This window comes from Pimephales promelas, chromosome 13 (genome assembly GCF_988280905.1).
Source record: "Pimephales promelas chromosome 13, fPimPro1.hap1.1, whole genome shotgun sequence".
Lineage (NCBI taxonomy): Eukaryota > Metazoa > Chordata > Actinopteri > Cypriniformes > Leuciscidae > Pimephales > Pimephales promelas.
The window spans coordinates 19,745,889-19,760,450 of record NC_142781.1 but is presented as its reverse complement, the minus strand read 5'-3'; the positions used below and the strand labels follow the sequence as shown (position 1 = coordinate 19,760,450).

At 37.2% G+C, this 14,562-nt stretch overlaps 1 protein-coding gene across 2 annotated transcripts in view; it reads right to left on the bottom strand.

Moving 5' to 3' along the window:
• The window catches only part of palld (palladin, cytoskeletal associated protein), an 87,091-nt gene that overhangs the window by 72,110 nt on the left and 419 nt on the right, over positions 1–14,562 (bottom strand). For both annotated transcript variants that reach the window (XM_039692249.2, XM_089118586.1), the window contains exon 2: positions 11,445–12,362. In XM_039692249.2, the coding sequence (XP_039548183.2) occupies positions 11,445–12,361 (917 nt within the window). In that variant the 5' untranslated portion in view covers position 12,362. The remainder of the gene's footprint in view (positions 1–11,444; positions 12,363–14,562) is intronic.

The following is a 14,562-nucleotide window of genomic DNA, read 5'->3' as shown; positions in this document are numbered from 1 at the left end:
TGGCATGGGTTTAGTACGCGCCTTACTGTGAAGGCTGAAACCTCAGTCTTGCTGCAGGTCTTTTGCAGTAGGATTTTCTGAACCTGTCTTCTCAGAAATCTGGTTGCAGCCGTTGATAGCTTTCTTTATCTGCCCTGTAGTGTAACAACTGTTCCTTTTACTTTAAACTTACAAACTATGCCTCCAACAGTGTCTCTAGGAACATTTAGTGCCTTCGCTATTTTTTGTATCCTTTTACTTGTTTGTGAAGGGTGATATCTTCTCTTAACTTTTAGGACCATTCTTTTGACTTAGCCATATTTATAACATGCAGTCAAACGTGACATTTACCTGAGATATTTCATGTGTTCAAGCTCAAACACACCTGGTGCAAATAATTAAGCCATTGATTAGGTGTATCAGGTGTGCTTAAGACAACATCTGTTTTCCAGATTTGTGCTGTTGTGATATAATCTATTCAGAGGGTTGAATCATTTTGTCATTACATTACAAGTCATTACAAGTTGAATTTTAAGTTCAATTTGGTGAAACCACTTGAAACATTGGCTGTTTTGAGCTATTTTAAATACTTTAGTTTGATTTGTTCATTGCTAACAGCTAAAAGTCTGTAAATTCTGCCAATATCAATATCTGATTTGCAATGGGGGTTGAATTTAGATTACAACTATATAAATATGTGTATTACAGAAATATTATGAAGACAAAATGTAGTCAGATTATAACTATGTGTATGAAATAACATAAGGATATAAATATGTACACTGCCATTAAAAAGTCTGGGATCGATACAATAGATATAATAATATCTATTTCATAATATTTAAAAATAATATCTATAATAATAAAATGTAATATATATAAAATAAAGGCTCTTATGCTCACCAAGGCAGCATTTATTTGATTTTAATATAATTTAATTCTGTGATCAAAGCTGAATTTTCAGCATCATTACTCCAGTTTTCATTGTCACATGATCATACAGAAATCATTCTAATAAGCTGATTTGCTGCTCAAGAAACATTAATGATTATTACCAATGTTGAAAATCTATTTGGAACATTTTGTGACATTCATTTGTAACACCAGGTAAGCAGGGTCATTCATTCACAGACACGAACACACCCACGCACACTTGCATGCACCCATGCATACACATACAGTACAATAAACCAGTCATAAACAAAAACACCTGCTTTTCACACCAACGAATCAGAATGAAATAATCACAATACAATTACACCACAAACAAATAACATTCAGTCTTCAGATAGGAAAGATACTGTATAAGCTACATAACTGATAGCAGGTTTAGGTTAAGGTTCAAAGCCTGTCAGTCTCTTGGCCCAAACACAAGAATTCAGGAACATTCAAAGCTAACGGCCATATCAAATCCTGCATCACGGTACACCTCATGAATCCACCTAACATGCTGCTACTTAAGTGTGTGTGAACATCTTTATTCCATACATGGCCTGACCTAACATCAGCCAAGATAACGCAGAGTATTTCCGGATGTCCATATGCATACGTGTGCACTAGCAAACAGACGTTAGCATGCCAAAGTGACAGAGTCCTTGTTAACACCACCCTGTTCTTTACGTGTGTCCGTGTGAGTGTGTCTACCGAGCGTTAGTTGACGTGTGTGCCGTTTCACGCAGCTCTGTGAGTATGGAACCTTTGGTCGATTTTTGGCCTCGTTATTGTGACCTTTGACCTCTCCCCACGTCTTTGGCTCATTCACACCAGCAGTATTACGTTCCTCTCTGCAGCTGCATTTGGAAATTTCTCTCTGTCCCTGTTTTATCGTGACTGCCCTCATGACATCATCAGTGTCATCATTATTATCCTCCTCTCACTATTGTGGACCACAGTTTTTACTCTTATCAGTTTGTTCTGCAAACAGGGTGCTGACTTTGTTTATCAGCTTACAGGGCTTTAATTACTCTTAATGATTAGTTAATAACCTTTTACTGCAATCAATGGTATCATTAAAAATAATATCGTGAGAATGACACTGTCATATACACAAGTTTTTAAATATTTATATTACGATTTAATTAATAGCTGTTTATTAAACTCACAAACACCCTGCAGTTCCATCATGAAACACTGAGATAATGTACTATTTAATGCACTTCATGACGTTGATAATAAAGAAAGGAATATATTTTCTTTCTTTTTCTATTCATATCAATATGGTACAAGATTGTCCTATTTAAACGAATGTGATAAACGAGTAGTCTGGTTATATTACCTTAAATGTGTAATGTAATGTTAGCTACAATATTTGTCAAGTAATTTGGAATCACTAACGTACAACAATTTGTAAGAGGAAAATCAATATAAATATAAAATATTTATTTAGAATAAAGATTTAAATAGTTGTCCAAGACCATTAATCAGTATTTTCTCTTATTTAGAATTAAGTCAACATTGTGATAACTCCAATGCATGTAGCTATACTGTAGCTAATGTGTATGTGTTTGCTGTCGTTTCAAACGAGCTCTTGCAGCGAGTGTTTGTGTTGCATTCGTCTGTAATCAAGTGTTTCTTTTTCTTTTTATTGTTTCTCTGTCCCAGGTGGCTGCTGTACACGGCACTGTCATCTTGGCATAAACAAAACACAACAGCACTTCATGGGAACACCGTTGCTAAGGGTTACGTCATACCTCTCAATGTCTAAGTGCTGAACACAGACACTGTTCTGAACCTCAGTCTATACGTAGCGTGCAGAACGTGGTAAAAACGACAGGGTAAAGATCATCATATACAAAAGACAGCTTAAGTTTATGGTTGGGATGGCATCAGCTAAAAAACTTGCAGTAGAAAGACGCATATAAAGCATACAAAAAAAAAAAGTATGATCAAGTGAGTGAATACTGTCGACTGGCAACAAAGCAGGTTGATGTACAAAGAAACCAGCAGGAATAATATGAAACAAGAAATTATTTAATTCAAGACTTTTCCTTTTTAAAAATGGTATAAAAGTTACGTATGAATCAAAAGACGCAAATATTACATTATATTACAAGAATTTGACACATTTATTTTTTTTATTTTAAGCTAGATTTTTCCAACCATTATTTGTAAAGATCTGGAAAAGTACACTTAAAAAAGTAAAAGGACAGGATTCAAACACATCAGAGGCTTGACAAAGTCAATGTTAGGTCATAATGAGCTGGGATTTAGGCCAAAATTAAAGTCAGCATTTCCATTATGGAGATGTGTTGAGACTCCTCGCTCAAATCCCAGGGATCATGATAGCGATTAACATACACAGCAAAGATACAGGGTCGGAGGTCAGTACCAAAGCGGTTTGAGAGAAGACATCTCATCATTGACTCATTTCTGATCCATATGTTTCAAATGTATCACACAATACTTGCGTTGCGTCATCCTCTGCAGTTTTAGACTCATGTTTATGAGATGACATCGTAATTACAAGCTACCACTTACTAAAGAGGAGAAGGTATAAACCTGGCAGAGAACTTTTCCCACAGATCAAACAGTGACATTGTAATACTCTAAATGTGGAATAATCCCTCTCAATAGTTAGGATAAGATTTTTAAAATAAAGAAGTCACTTTATGCTCACCAAGGCTGCATTTCTTTGATAAAAAATACAATACAACAAAACATTAAACAAAAAAAAAAGAAAAGAAAAACTTAAATATAAAATTTATTAAAGTGGAATTTATTCCTGTGATATCAAAGCTGAATTCTCAACATCATTACTATCAACATGATCCTTCAGAAATCATTATTTTATGCTGATTGATTTGCTGCTCAAGAAATATGTATTTTTATTACCCAACAGTGCTGCTTAATATTGTTGAGGAAATTGTTGATTTTTTTTCAGGATTCTTTGATAAACTGGACTGTTAACGCCAAAGCAAAGTCTGCATGTTTGATCAGTGCAACATAGTCAGTGACACACTTGTGGTTCTTCTAACTGCCAACCAAAATGTTTCCGAGCAAGAATTCCTCACTTCTTTCCCAAGCAAGTTTCTTCCCTACATATCCATGCTTCTCCCACTCTTTTTCTGCCCTTTTGTCAGAAAGTGGTCTATTTGCATGACAAGTCCTCTTGTGGTTCATTCCAAGAATGTTGGCACATCCTTATTCGCAGGTCTCGTTCCTTCCCTCTCTCCCTCTAGCTTCTGCTTCCTCTCGCTCTGTTACAGAACATGCATTAATGATTCTTCACCTATGTTCAGATGTCCTTCCTTTTGAGGAAATTTCCAACTGTGGCAGACTATGCCTGGACATTTTGTACAAACAAACACACCATTAATGCCTCGCTACGCTGTTCCGTCCCGTTAGCATTTGAAGAAACATTGTAAACAAGGAGAGTACCAGGTGTTCAGGGATTTACAACATAGTTGAAAAGCTCTTCAAACACAGTAGACGCCATTCAAATTTAGGGTCAGTACTTGTTTTTGTTATTTTAAAGAAATTACCAGCAAGTCAGCAAGGATACATTACACTGATTAAAATGTATAGTAAGGAAATGTATAATGTTACTAAATCTTTAATATAAATATTGATCTTTTGAACTTTCCATTCATTCGAAAAATTCTGAAAAAATTTCAGTTTCAACAAAAACATTAGGCAAAACTGTTTTCAACACTGATAATAATAGTAAATGTTGAAGTCTATTATATGGGAAAAAATGCTGGAATGTTTTCATCAAAAACCTTAATTTCTTTTTGACTGAAGGAAGAATGACATGGGCATCTTGGATGACATGGGGGTGAGTAAATTATCAGCAAAAGTTTTTTCAAAAGAGCTAAATTTCATATTCATTTGCAATCTTTTTCTCTTCCGCTTGAGAGTGGGGTGAATGGGGAATGCTGGCACGCAAAGCTGTGCTTAATATACAGAGTGACTGCAAGGGGCATTTTTAGAAGTACGAGGGAGGATCTCCTGCTAAGATCTGGCAACCTCATCAAAGACCATGCCCAAGGGAAACAAGTGATAAAATATGAAAGAGCCATTAACCAGAGAAGTAATGAATACACACACATGTTCATACTCATTGTGAAGCTGCTCCCATGGGTGAACATAACTTCCACATCACTTTGTTTCCAATTAGTTTTATTATAATGAGAACCTTGTCCTCCTGCTGTGTGTGTGTGTATTTGTGTGTGTGTGACTCATGGTGTTTGTTATATGCTGTGTTTGTTTACCCTTTTCCCAACAAATTCTTGCAAAACGTTCCTTAAAAATATCAACATGTGTACCATGTTGAGCATCAGCATGAACACATGCTCACGTACAAGTGATATTTGTTTGCCAACCGAATCATGCAATGTAAATTATATCAGCATGACTGCAACATCTTTTGGGCTAATACCATTTATAATCCATTAAAAAAGAAAAGTTAAACAACAGTTTAGATAACAGGAATGACACCAAAAGAAACATTATTAACTATACAGAAATTCAGTACAAGTGTGTAATTAGTTTTATGTTAAACCAAATGCAATCTATTTATAAATGTACATTTAAATATGATTTATATGGATAAATTTACCTAGCTCAATTGTACATTTGTGTGGTTATAGTTTACAAGGCAATTTGATGGAGACCTATTAGGTTTCCCCTTTAAATGCATTTTAAGAAGTCTTTAAGAAGACTGTTCAAAATTGTACCTGTCCAAATTAAGTATAAACCATGTATTTTTCCATTCAAAGCTTCCCAGCAATCTAGGAGGCTGAAATTTGGGTATGTTCATCTCAGAACTGTCCTCTGTAACTCTCTAAAGTTTAACGATCCTAAAATATCCCTACACCTTACTGACACCCATTAAATGACCTTAAAATGCATATTGAGAGGCCAACAGTGCAGTTGAATTGAGATATTTCCAGTAAACTAGAAAGTTAGAAAGAAATTTGACTATTATGTTAACCTCAAACTAGACAAGGCTACATTGAGATACATTGAATATCATTTGAGGTACTTATTTATAATTTACTGAATAGGCTGTGTTCGTGTCAATTTCTTTTTTCCACCACTAACACACGATTGCATCTCTGGAACATCTAGAAAATCTGTCTCATATTTATACAGGCTTATACTGTATGTCCACCCAAGAAGAGGAATCTTCCCAGGCGGACACTGTGATCAACTACACTAATAAATAAATGAGTAAAAGAAGAATGAAATGAAAATGAAGAATATAATTGATACCAAAGTGAGTTACATCTCCACTGACTGTATTGCCGTAAAGGCAATTCTGATGAACAGATGTGAAATTCTGTGGAAAACACACACACAAGAATCATCTAAATGTCTATGTGGAAAAGATAAAGGCTTCATGTCACATGTGTAGGATCTCACATACACGCACGCACGCACACACACACATACACACTACTCTGAGAGTTTTCAGGGTTTCATTCCTTAAATCTACAGAGGCACCTCTATCAGCCTGGGCACTATATTTACCTCTCTGCCAAACCCAATGTTTACCTAACGCCTTGCCTCTCCAGTCTCCACACCTGCAACTGATTGGGGCTAATGGTTTAAATTGATGTGAAGAGGGAGGATATACTCCACTCTACTAGAGATGATGTCACCCGGTCACTATCTTGAGTTCAGCACGGATCACTAAAAGACAAATCAAGAAGGCAGTCAGCCACACTGACTTCCTGTTAAGACCGATTTCACAAAAACGTACTCAACCTTACAGTGGAAAAATCTTCTCTTTTTTTTCTGAAGGAAATTGTCCTTTAGGTTTACACATTGCATTGCATAACCTATTATCTATCCTCATTGACACACAGAAGAAAGGCATTGTGTCTATGGTTTGGATCAGCCAGTTAGTCAGACAGACATGGAACAATTAGTGTATGTTGCACAGTAAGTGTGAATGTTTAATGCGCAACACTTAGGAAGATGCATTAGCTTACTGAATCAAAATTATGTCAGTCAACTCTAATGTAGTCAGACTGGAGCTTGACAAATGCTGATGATGTCATTTACAGGTTCAGTAGACGCAAAAGAAAACTGGCGCTGTTTCGACACACGCGATTTGATTTCAAAAGGCTGCATGAGAAAGTCTTCACACCCATGACTGTGTGAAGTGATGTGAACGACAACAATTCCTAGCCGATCAACAAGTTATGAATGAATAGTGCACATAAAAAGTAACACTTGATATTCACATCAGCCAGTAGACATTATAAATACAGTAATTATTAACATGACATACATATATTACAATAGTATAGTGTACTCAGTGTAAAGACCTGATTATTGAATTGGTTCATGTTATATAAATGGAATGCCTATTCAGCGTGATTCATTGCCATTTGACCGTCAAGGAGCAAATCAAGTTAAGACAGAGGCAAGAATCATGTCAGACATTAGAAGGTTTACAAAAAATGATGTGAAAAGGGAAAAACTATATGCTTGATGCTAGAAGTCAGATGAGAATGGGCCGACTGATTTAAGCTGATAGAAGAGCAACTTTGACTGAAATAACCACTCGTTACAACTGAGGTTCATGAAGTATGCAGCAAAGCATTTGTGAAGCCACAACACGCACAACCTTGAGGCGGATGGGCTACACCAGCAGAAGGCCCCACCGGGAACCTCTCATCTCCACTACAAATAGGAAAAAGAGACTACAATTGGCAAGAGCTCACAAAAAGTGGACAGTTGAAGACTGGAAAAATGTTGCCTGGTCTGATGAGTCTCGATTTCCGATTTTGGATGTGCATCCCACAAATCTCCATCAACTGCAAGATGCTATCCTATCCATATGGGCCAACATTTCTAAAGAATGCTTTCAGCACCTTGTTGAATCAATGCCACGAATTAAATAAAGGCAGTTCTGAAGGCGAAAGGGGGTCAAACACAGTATTAGTATGGTATTCCTAATAATCCTTTAGGTGAGTGTATATTTAAAGCATGTTTAGATATTATTACTGGAAAACAAGACAAAAATACTGATTAAGAGAAAGATTTTGTTGTGCTTGAGTTTGGAGAAAATTAGTTTCAGGAATCAATGTATATTAGAAAAACAGATCAATAGATTTTCAGAAATTGGAAAATTGTTCCCATTTGTTACTCCTTGGTTAAATTGTAGATGAACTGAAGTGTTAGTATTTTCCAAACGGGAATATCTGATCTGCAAGAAATTTCTGTCTCCCCCTCATGTCTCCAGAAACTTCAAACTACCCTCACTAACTTTAGCCCATCCATGCATACTGTGAAAAACACGTCTCAATAAATATAACCCTGGGTTATGTAACACCTGTATGTAATCATTACAGTATTTATACCAAGGGTCTCTGTAGTGTCAACGAGAAGAAAGTTTCTGAGAAAATAAACTATATCTGGTCTTGCACAATCTAACTCAAACTTGAGATGCAACACTCCCACCTAGAGGCCAAAAACACACCGAAATCTTGGATAAAGGATATGGATAAAGATAATGGCAGGTCACATGCCACAGTAAACCTGATTTAAATCTTTGTTGATCCTAGAACAACATTTCAATCAACCAATCAGTCAGATTTGAGCAACAAGTTTAAAGTTTATGCCAAGTTTTGGCTTACAAACAGGGTTAGGTGGTTATACATCAGTGTTATTTACCAATCATTCTGATTTTAGGGATACATTATGGGTATGTTTAGCTTTAGGGGTAGGGATAAATATACAAACAGGAATGTTGTCCCAGGATTAAAATATGTTGACCCAGGAACATGCTTTACTTGCCAAAATCACTGTGACCCTTATGCTACAGCTCCCTGTGGAGGTTTTCTCTGTGCTCTCTCTCTCGCTCTCTCTTTCCGACATCTACATATTCCCTAAGAAGGTGTAGAAAGGTGGAGAAAGTAAAGCCGTGTGGAAAGTGTCAAGTCATGGCATGGATAGCATTCCAGAGCCTGGCTCCTCTATGCCGACCAAGACTATTTATATTGACAGGATGAGGCCCGGTTGCAGTGGCAGAGGGAGACGGACAAGGCTTTGCGTTTCCAGTGTGCAACCACTACGTCCCGGAGTCCAACTGTATCTTGGTCCCCTTTCATTATGCAACCCTACGTGGGCTGAAATCTCATTTTACTGTTGCCCCTCTCTAGCTCGACACTGAACCTCCTGTTGCTGGGCCCTGGGGTGGAAAACAGTGTGTGCTGCTGTGCAGATCGAAAAATACAGAGCTCTGTGTTTATGCACTCAGACTACAGTAATCGAACATCAAACATCTTATGTCAGGCTAAAAACCTATTTATTTAGGCCTATTTTTGCTTGAAAATTCAACACTGCTTTTTTTTTTTAAATACTTGTAAATTATTTTGATACTTTCCCCTTCATTTCATAATTACTATAATAGCAACTTGTAAGTGCAGGCTGAAATGACTTTCCTTGCTGGTCCAGACTGGTTTATACTGGTGAGATCTGAATTAATGCTATTCTAGCTGGTGAACTATGCTGTTTGACAGCGAAATATACATTAGGCCTGTTTCATGCCACACATGTAAACAATGCATAATCAGACCAAATTAACAGACTGCAGCATTTATACTGCCTGTGTAAGCAGCCTGATATGGTGAAAATGCACTATAAACCTCAGTGTAAGCTTCCTTACTCACCCATAAAAGAAAAGAAAAGAAAAAAGTTTATAACTACACTTTGATTACTCTTCTGTTACTGTTTAGATGTAGATTTAGTGCCTTTCCTCGTGTTATTTAAAGCGGTGGTTGATTTTGATTTTAGTTAGAACTTTAGTTAGTGTGATGTTGCTGTTTGAACATAAACAACATCTGCAAAGTTGGTATGCTCAAAGTTCAAAGCAAATAAAAGGGAGATCTTTTATTTTTTGCATTTAAAGGGACAGACACAAAAACTGTGTGTTTTTGTTCACCCTCAAAAAGTGACAACTTTAACATGCTATATAAACATATAGCTTCACAACTTCACATACACACTCTGGGGACATCAGAGATTTATTTTACATCTTAAAGTTAATATTTTCTATTACTCAGTCATCATAACCATTTACTTCCATGGTTTTTTCCCTTACTACGGAAGTCGCCATCAACTGCATAGTTACCAACTTTCTTTAAAATATCTTCTTTTGTGTTCAGCAGAAGAAAGAAGCTCATACAGTTTTGAACCAACTTGAAGGTGAGTAAATGATGACTAAATTTTCATTTTTTGGGTGAACTAACCCTCCCTTTAAATTAAGAACACAGAATGTACAGTACATCACATTTTTTATTTAAAGTTTTCAGTGTTTTTGAGTATAGATTGTGGACAGTGGAAACACCACCACCAACAGCCTTGCATGCCAGTAAAAACAACGGCAATAGACATCACATTAAAGTAAGCCTCCGACTGATAGCGACTGGTGGTTCTTAGAATATTTCATGAGTGTTATCAGTGGAGTGGGGAGATCCGCTCGAATGAAAATCTCTTTTTAAAACAACTCAGGTGTTCAGTTGCACTTTTAATTTTAATGAGAGGAATATTGGTAGCAGATTACCAAAAGTGTGGAAAGTAACTGAGTTCACAGACCCCATCACTTCTTTGCAAGAACACACAGTTACTAGAATGAAAGCGTCTGCTAAATGCAAGTAAACAACCCCACTCAACATGATTCCTAAGGTGGGTAATGGGACCACACAGACATTCTGTGGTCTGTTTGCCACCACTAATTTCCACACAGTCTCTCATTGGACACTATGCTCACACGATGTGGGTAGTTGCATCATCAAGAGTATCTCTGAAACATATGTACAAACACATATGCATGTTGTCTTAATTGATCTCAAGCCCATGATTCTGTTCACTGATCAGTGCCACCATCTCAATAATGTGTGAACTTAAAGCATATAGGTATATACTGATGAATTTCAAAACTTGCAATGACCAAATTGAGAAAAAAGTTGATAGATCTAATGTTCTAAGGTGTTTAGACCATGAGCAAATATATAGCAAGTTGCCAAGTGAGCTTAAATTTAGAGTATAACCTTTGATGAGAGTGTCCCCTCTGATCCCACTGATTAAGACTTCAGCCACTCCAAAGGAACTCAAAACAAAAGTTAAGGGGACAGGTGCTCTTAAAAAGTAGCCTATTGTCATTATCACTTTAGTTTTACACATCACAAATATATTATCAACATTTGCATTTCACGTCAAACATCAATAACCTTAACCGCAATCTAAAAAATTACTACAAGTTCTATTTAAAGGTCAATTTGTGTTTCTTTGGAACATTTGCAGGGATCATTCTAAGATTCCACAGGAGTCTGGCGTCGCACCAAGACTAGCAGTGATATCACTAAAAATAGCATCTGTTTGTTTGTAACTTCCAGTACTGGCATAAAAAATATCTGCAATGTCTGCTTTCATGAATCTATTAAGAAAACATTACAACCCAATACTAGCAGTACTGGCAATACCGGAGTAAATATAATGAATGGTTTTCATACCTGACGAGCGGAAGGGGGTTTCCAGTGACCCGGCATTCCAGGCGGATAGGACTTCCTTCTGCTACTTCCTGGCTCTTCAGTTTCTGGGTGAAGTGTGGAGGAGCCATGGGTCCATCTAGACTAACACCTCGTCCCTGATCCTCACCTGACCCAACATCAACTCGGCTCTGCTGCACGCCTTCCTGCTTGGGCTCAGATGAAGATGATGAAGGTGGTTGAGCCTGCTGCATGGCCAGCCGGTGGCTCCTTGGAGACAAGTAGCCACTGTCGGGTGAGGAGGAGTCTTCATCAACTTTCTGCTCCACACGTGCGGAGCCTTTGAAGATGGAAGAGAGCTCCTCAATGAAGGTAGCAGCTCGGCTGCAGAACTCAGTAGCTGAAGCGGCTCGTTCGTTGAGCTCCAGGCCTCCGTGGACCAGCCGGGGCCGGTCCTGCTTATACACTGGCGTGATTGTTTTTTGGCAGATGAACTTTTCGGGCGATTCAGGAGCAGTGCAGGGCTGGTTAGGCCTGCTGAGCGGCATGCTCTGATTGGATGTGACTTTGCCAGATGTGGCGTCAGCTGACTGTGATGTTGAATCTTGGAGAGCGTGGTCTTTGGTTTCTGAATAAAGGGGCAGGTGCTCTGTGGAAACAGGTGGTAGATCTAGTTCATTTGGTTCACCTGCGTCACTCATGGCTTCTCGAGCCAGATCCAGACTGAAGTTCATCTCGTCTTGGCTCAGGAAAGCAGAAAGTTCTGGAAAGTCCCCATCTCCACTATCTAGCTCTGGTACTGAGTCCAAGTAAACCTCACCATCAAGAGATGGCACCGAATGCACGCCCCCATCCCCCTCGAAGGACACGTGCCCTGGAGGACATGCCTCTTTTATCAGCAGAGAGAGGGGGAGTGTGTCATTCCAACTCCTGTCCTGCATCCTGCAATACACAAATCCATACAAAGACAGGTGAAAAAAAAGTTTTATAAAAAATACATAAATCAGTATTAGAATCATAGTACTGTGAATTTCCGTGTTATACGCCATATTCATGCACTCACACTCACACCAGAGATGGATCACAGGCAGTTGTCGTATGATGACTCAGGCTGGCATACTTTGAGCACAGCTGTCCGGCATTAACAAGGCATGAGTGCCATTTAACACTGATGCTGCCTTTATCTTGTTTATTCCCTCGTCTATTATCTACTCTATTTTTGATAGACAAGACACTGAAGACAACCCGACAGTCATTTTTGGGTCTCAATAATCTGACACATTAAATAAAAATAAACATACACAGTAGCTACAGTAGAACTTTCTATTCTTAAAGATAGAGAAAAGGAAAAAGAAGAAATGTTTCTTACATATTAAATCAGCATTTTAGAAAGATTTCTGTGACACTGAAGACTGGAGTAATGATGCTGAAAATCCAGCTTTGCAATTATATTTTATTTTAAAATAGAAACCAGCTATTTTCTGTTTAACATTTCATAAAATTACTGTTTTTCTCTATTTTTGACTAAATAATTTTAGCCTTGGTAAGCATAAGAGCATAACTCATGCTTAAAACCTTTGAACAGTATTTTTATAAATAAAATAAAAATAATGACATTAAATATATGCATGCTACTTTTATATGTAGACATTTTTATATAATGTTAAAAATAGCATGTGTATGATGGAATCTTATTAGGTTTCATAAAAGGTGGGTTCATGAGGCGCTTGATAAAGCACTGTAAAAAAATATTTTCATGATTTGTAATCACAACATTTTTTTTCTTTTGTAAAATCAACTTAGATAATTTACGTAGTTCAGATAACATAATATTTTGAGTTTATGGTGATTAAATGAATCTCCTTCATTGTATTAATTCAATTTTTTCCATTTCAATGAACTTAAAATTTGAAGGCAACCAGGTTACTTTTTTTTTTTAAGTTAAACCAACAATATTTTTTTACAGTGAGATTCTTCGCCATAAGTGAATTTTGAGCAAATATTTACAGACTATAATGCTTGTTTATTGGTATTAAGTCATTTGTTGAAAAAAAAAACAACATTTATAAACACATTTCTTTTCAATCAATTTAATAGGCACATTTTTAATATTTCAATTAAAATACACGCACTGCATCGAGGGATTCACTATGCTGCCTTCATAAGGGATCTTAATAGACAGAATGTTATGCAACAGGTAAACTTATTAAACGCACCAGCATTTTGAAATTCACTCTCAAGTCCATTTGTTACGGTTGATCCATAAATGTAAACTAATATTTTATTAAAGAAAAAGGTTTTGTTTTAATGTATTATTGGCTGCTTCATGACCCTATTGTGGGTTTGAGTTTTGTGGAAAAACAGTGTCGGAATCCGACATTGAATGATTGCATCCTCAATAACCTGTGGAGAGGATCCTTCGCCATAATTCAGGGAAAGTGTTTGGTCTGACATACCACACATTGGTGAAACATTAATATGAGACAGTGTCTGCAGCATAGCGAAACCCTTCAACCAACAGATCAGGTCTCCGAGAAAACACACCTCAGCTCTGAATACGTGCGGGGGAACTGGCCAATGTGTGTTAACACTTCATGCACATGTCTGAGACACGTTAATGTGTTCCTGCTAACTTTATGGCTGCTTTTCTACTGTAAATGCTTGTTTGTACGTGTACATTTATTATTTATGGTCTATTAATTGATGACATAAAGTGTCTTTATTTCATCATGTCTTCAGGTTTTGTTAAAGTCGACTTTGTTTACGCAATGTTCACATAAAGTGACCAGGTGTTGTATGTAAAGGTGTGCGGGCATGTGTGTATACGAAGAGGCACATGACAGTGTGACTTTCTCTCCATCATGGCGTCCTGAAGGCCAGCTGTTGTTATTTTTAATCCTCAAGGGCTGCATTTCACAGCAGCAACCACCTCCCCACCAAGAGTCCTTTTTTACACATTAGCACACACACATGCTGCTTCTGTATTATTCATGTGGAAATTATGGCATCTTTATTCTGTACTGTTGAATTATAGATAGCGGAATCTAAATGTGACAAGACAAACAATTGTGAAAGCCAAGACTGACAGACTGACATGCTTGATTTTCCATCTCTGTTGAAGTATTATTCTGATGCCGAAATA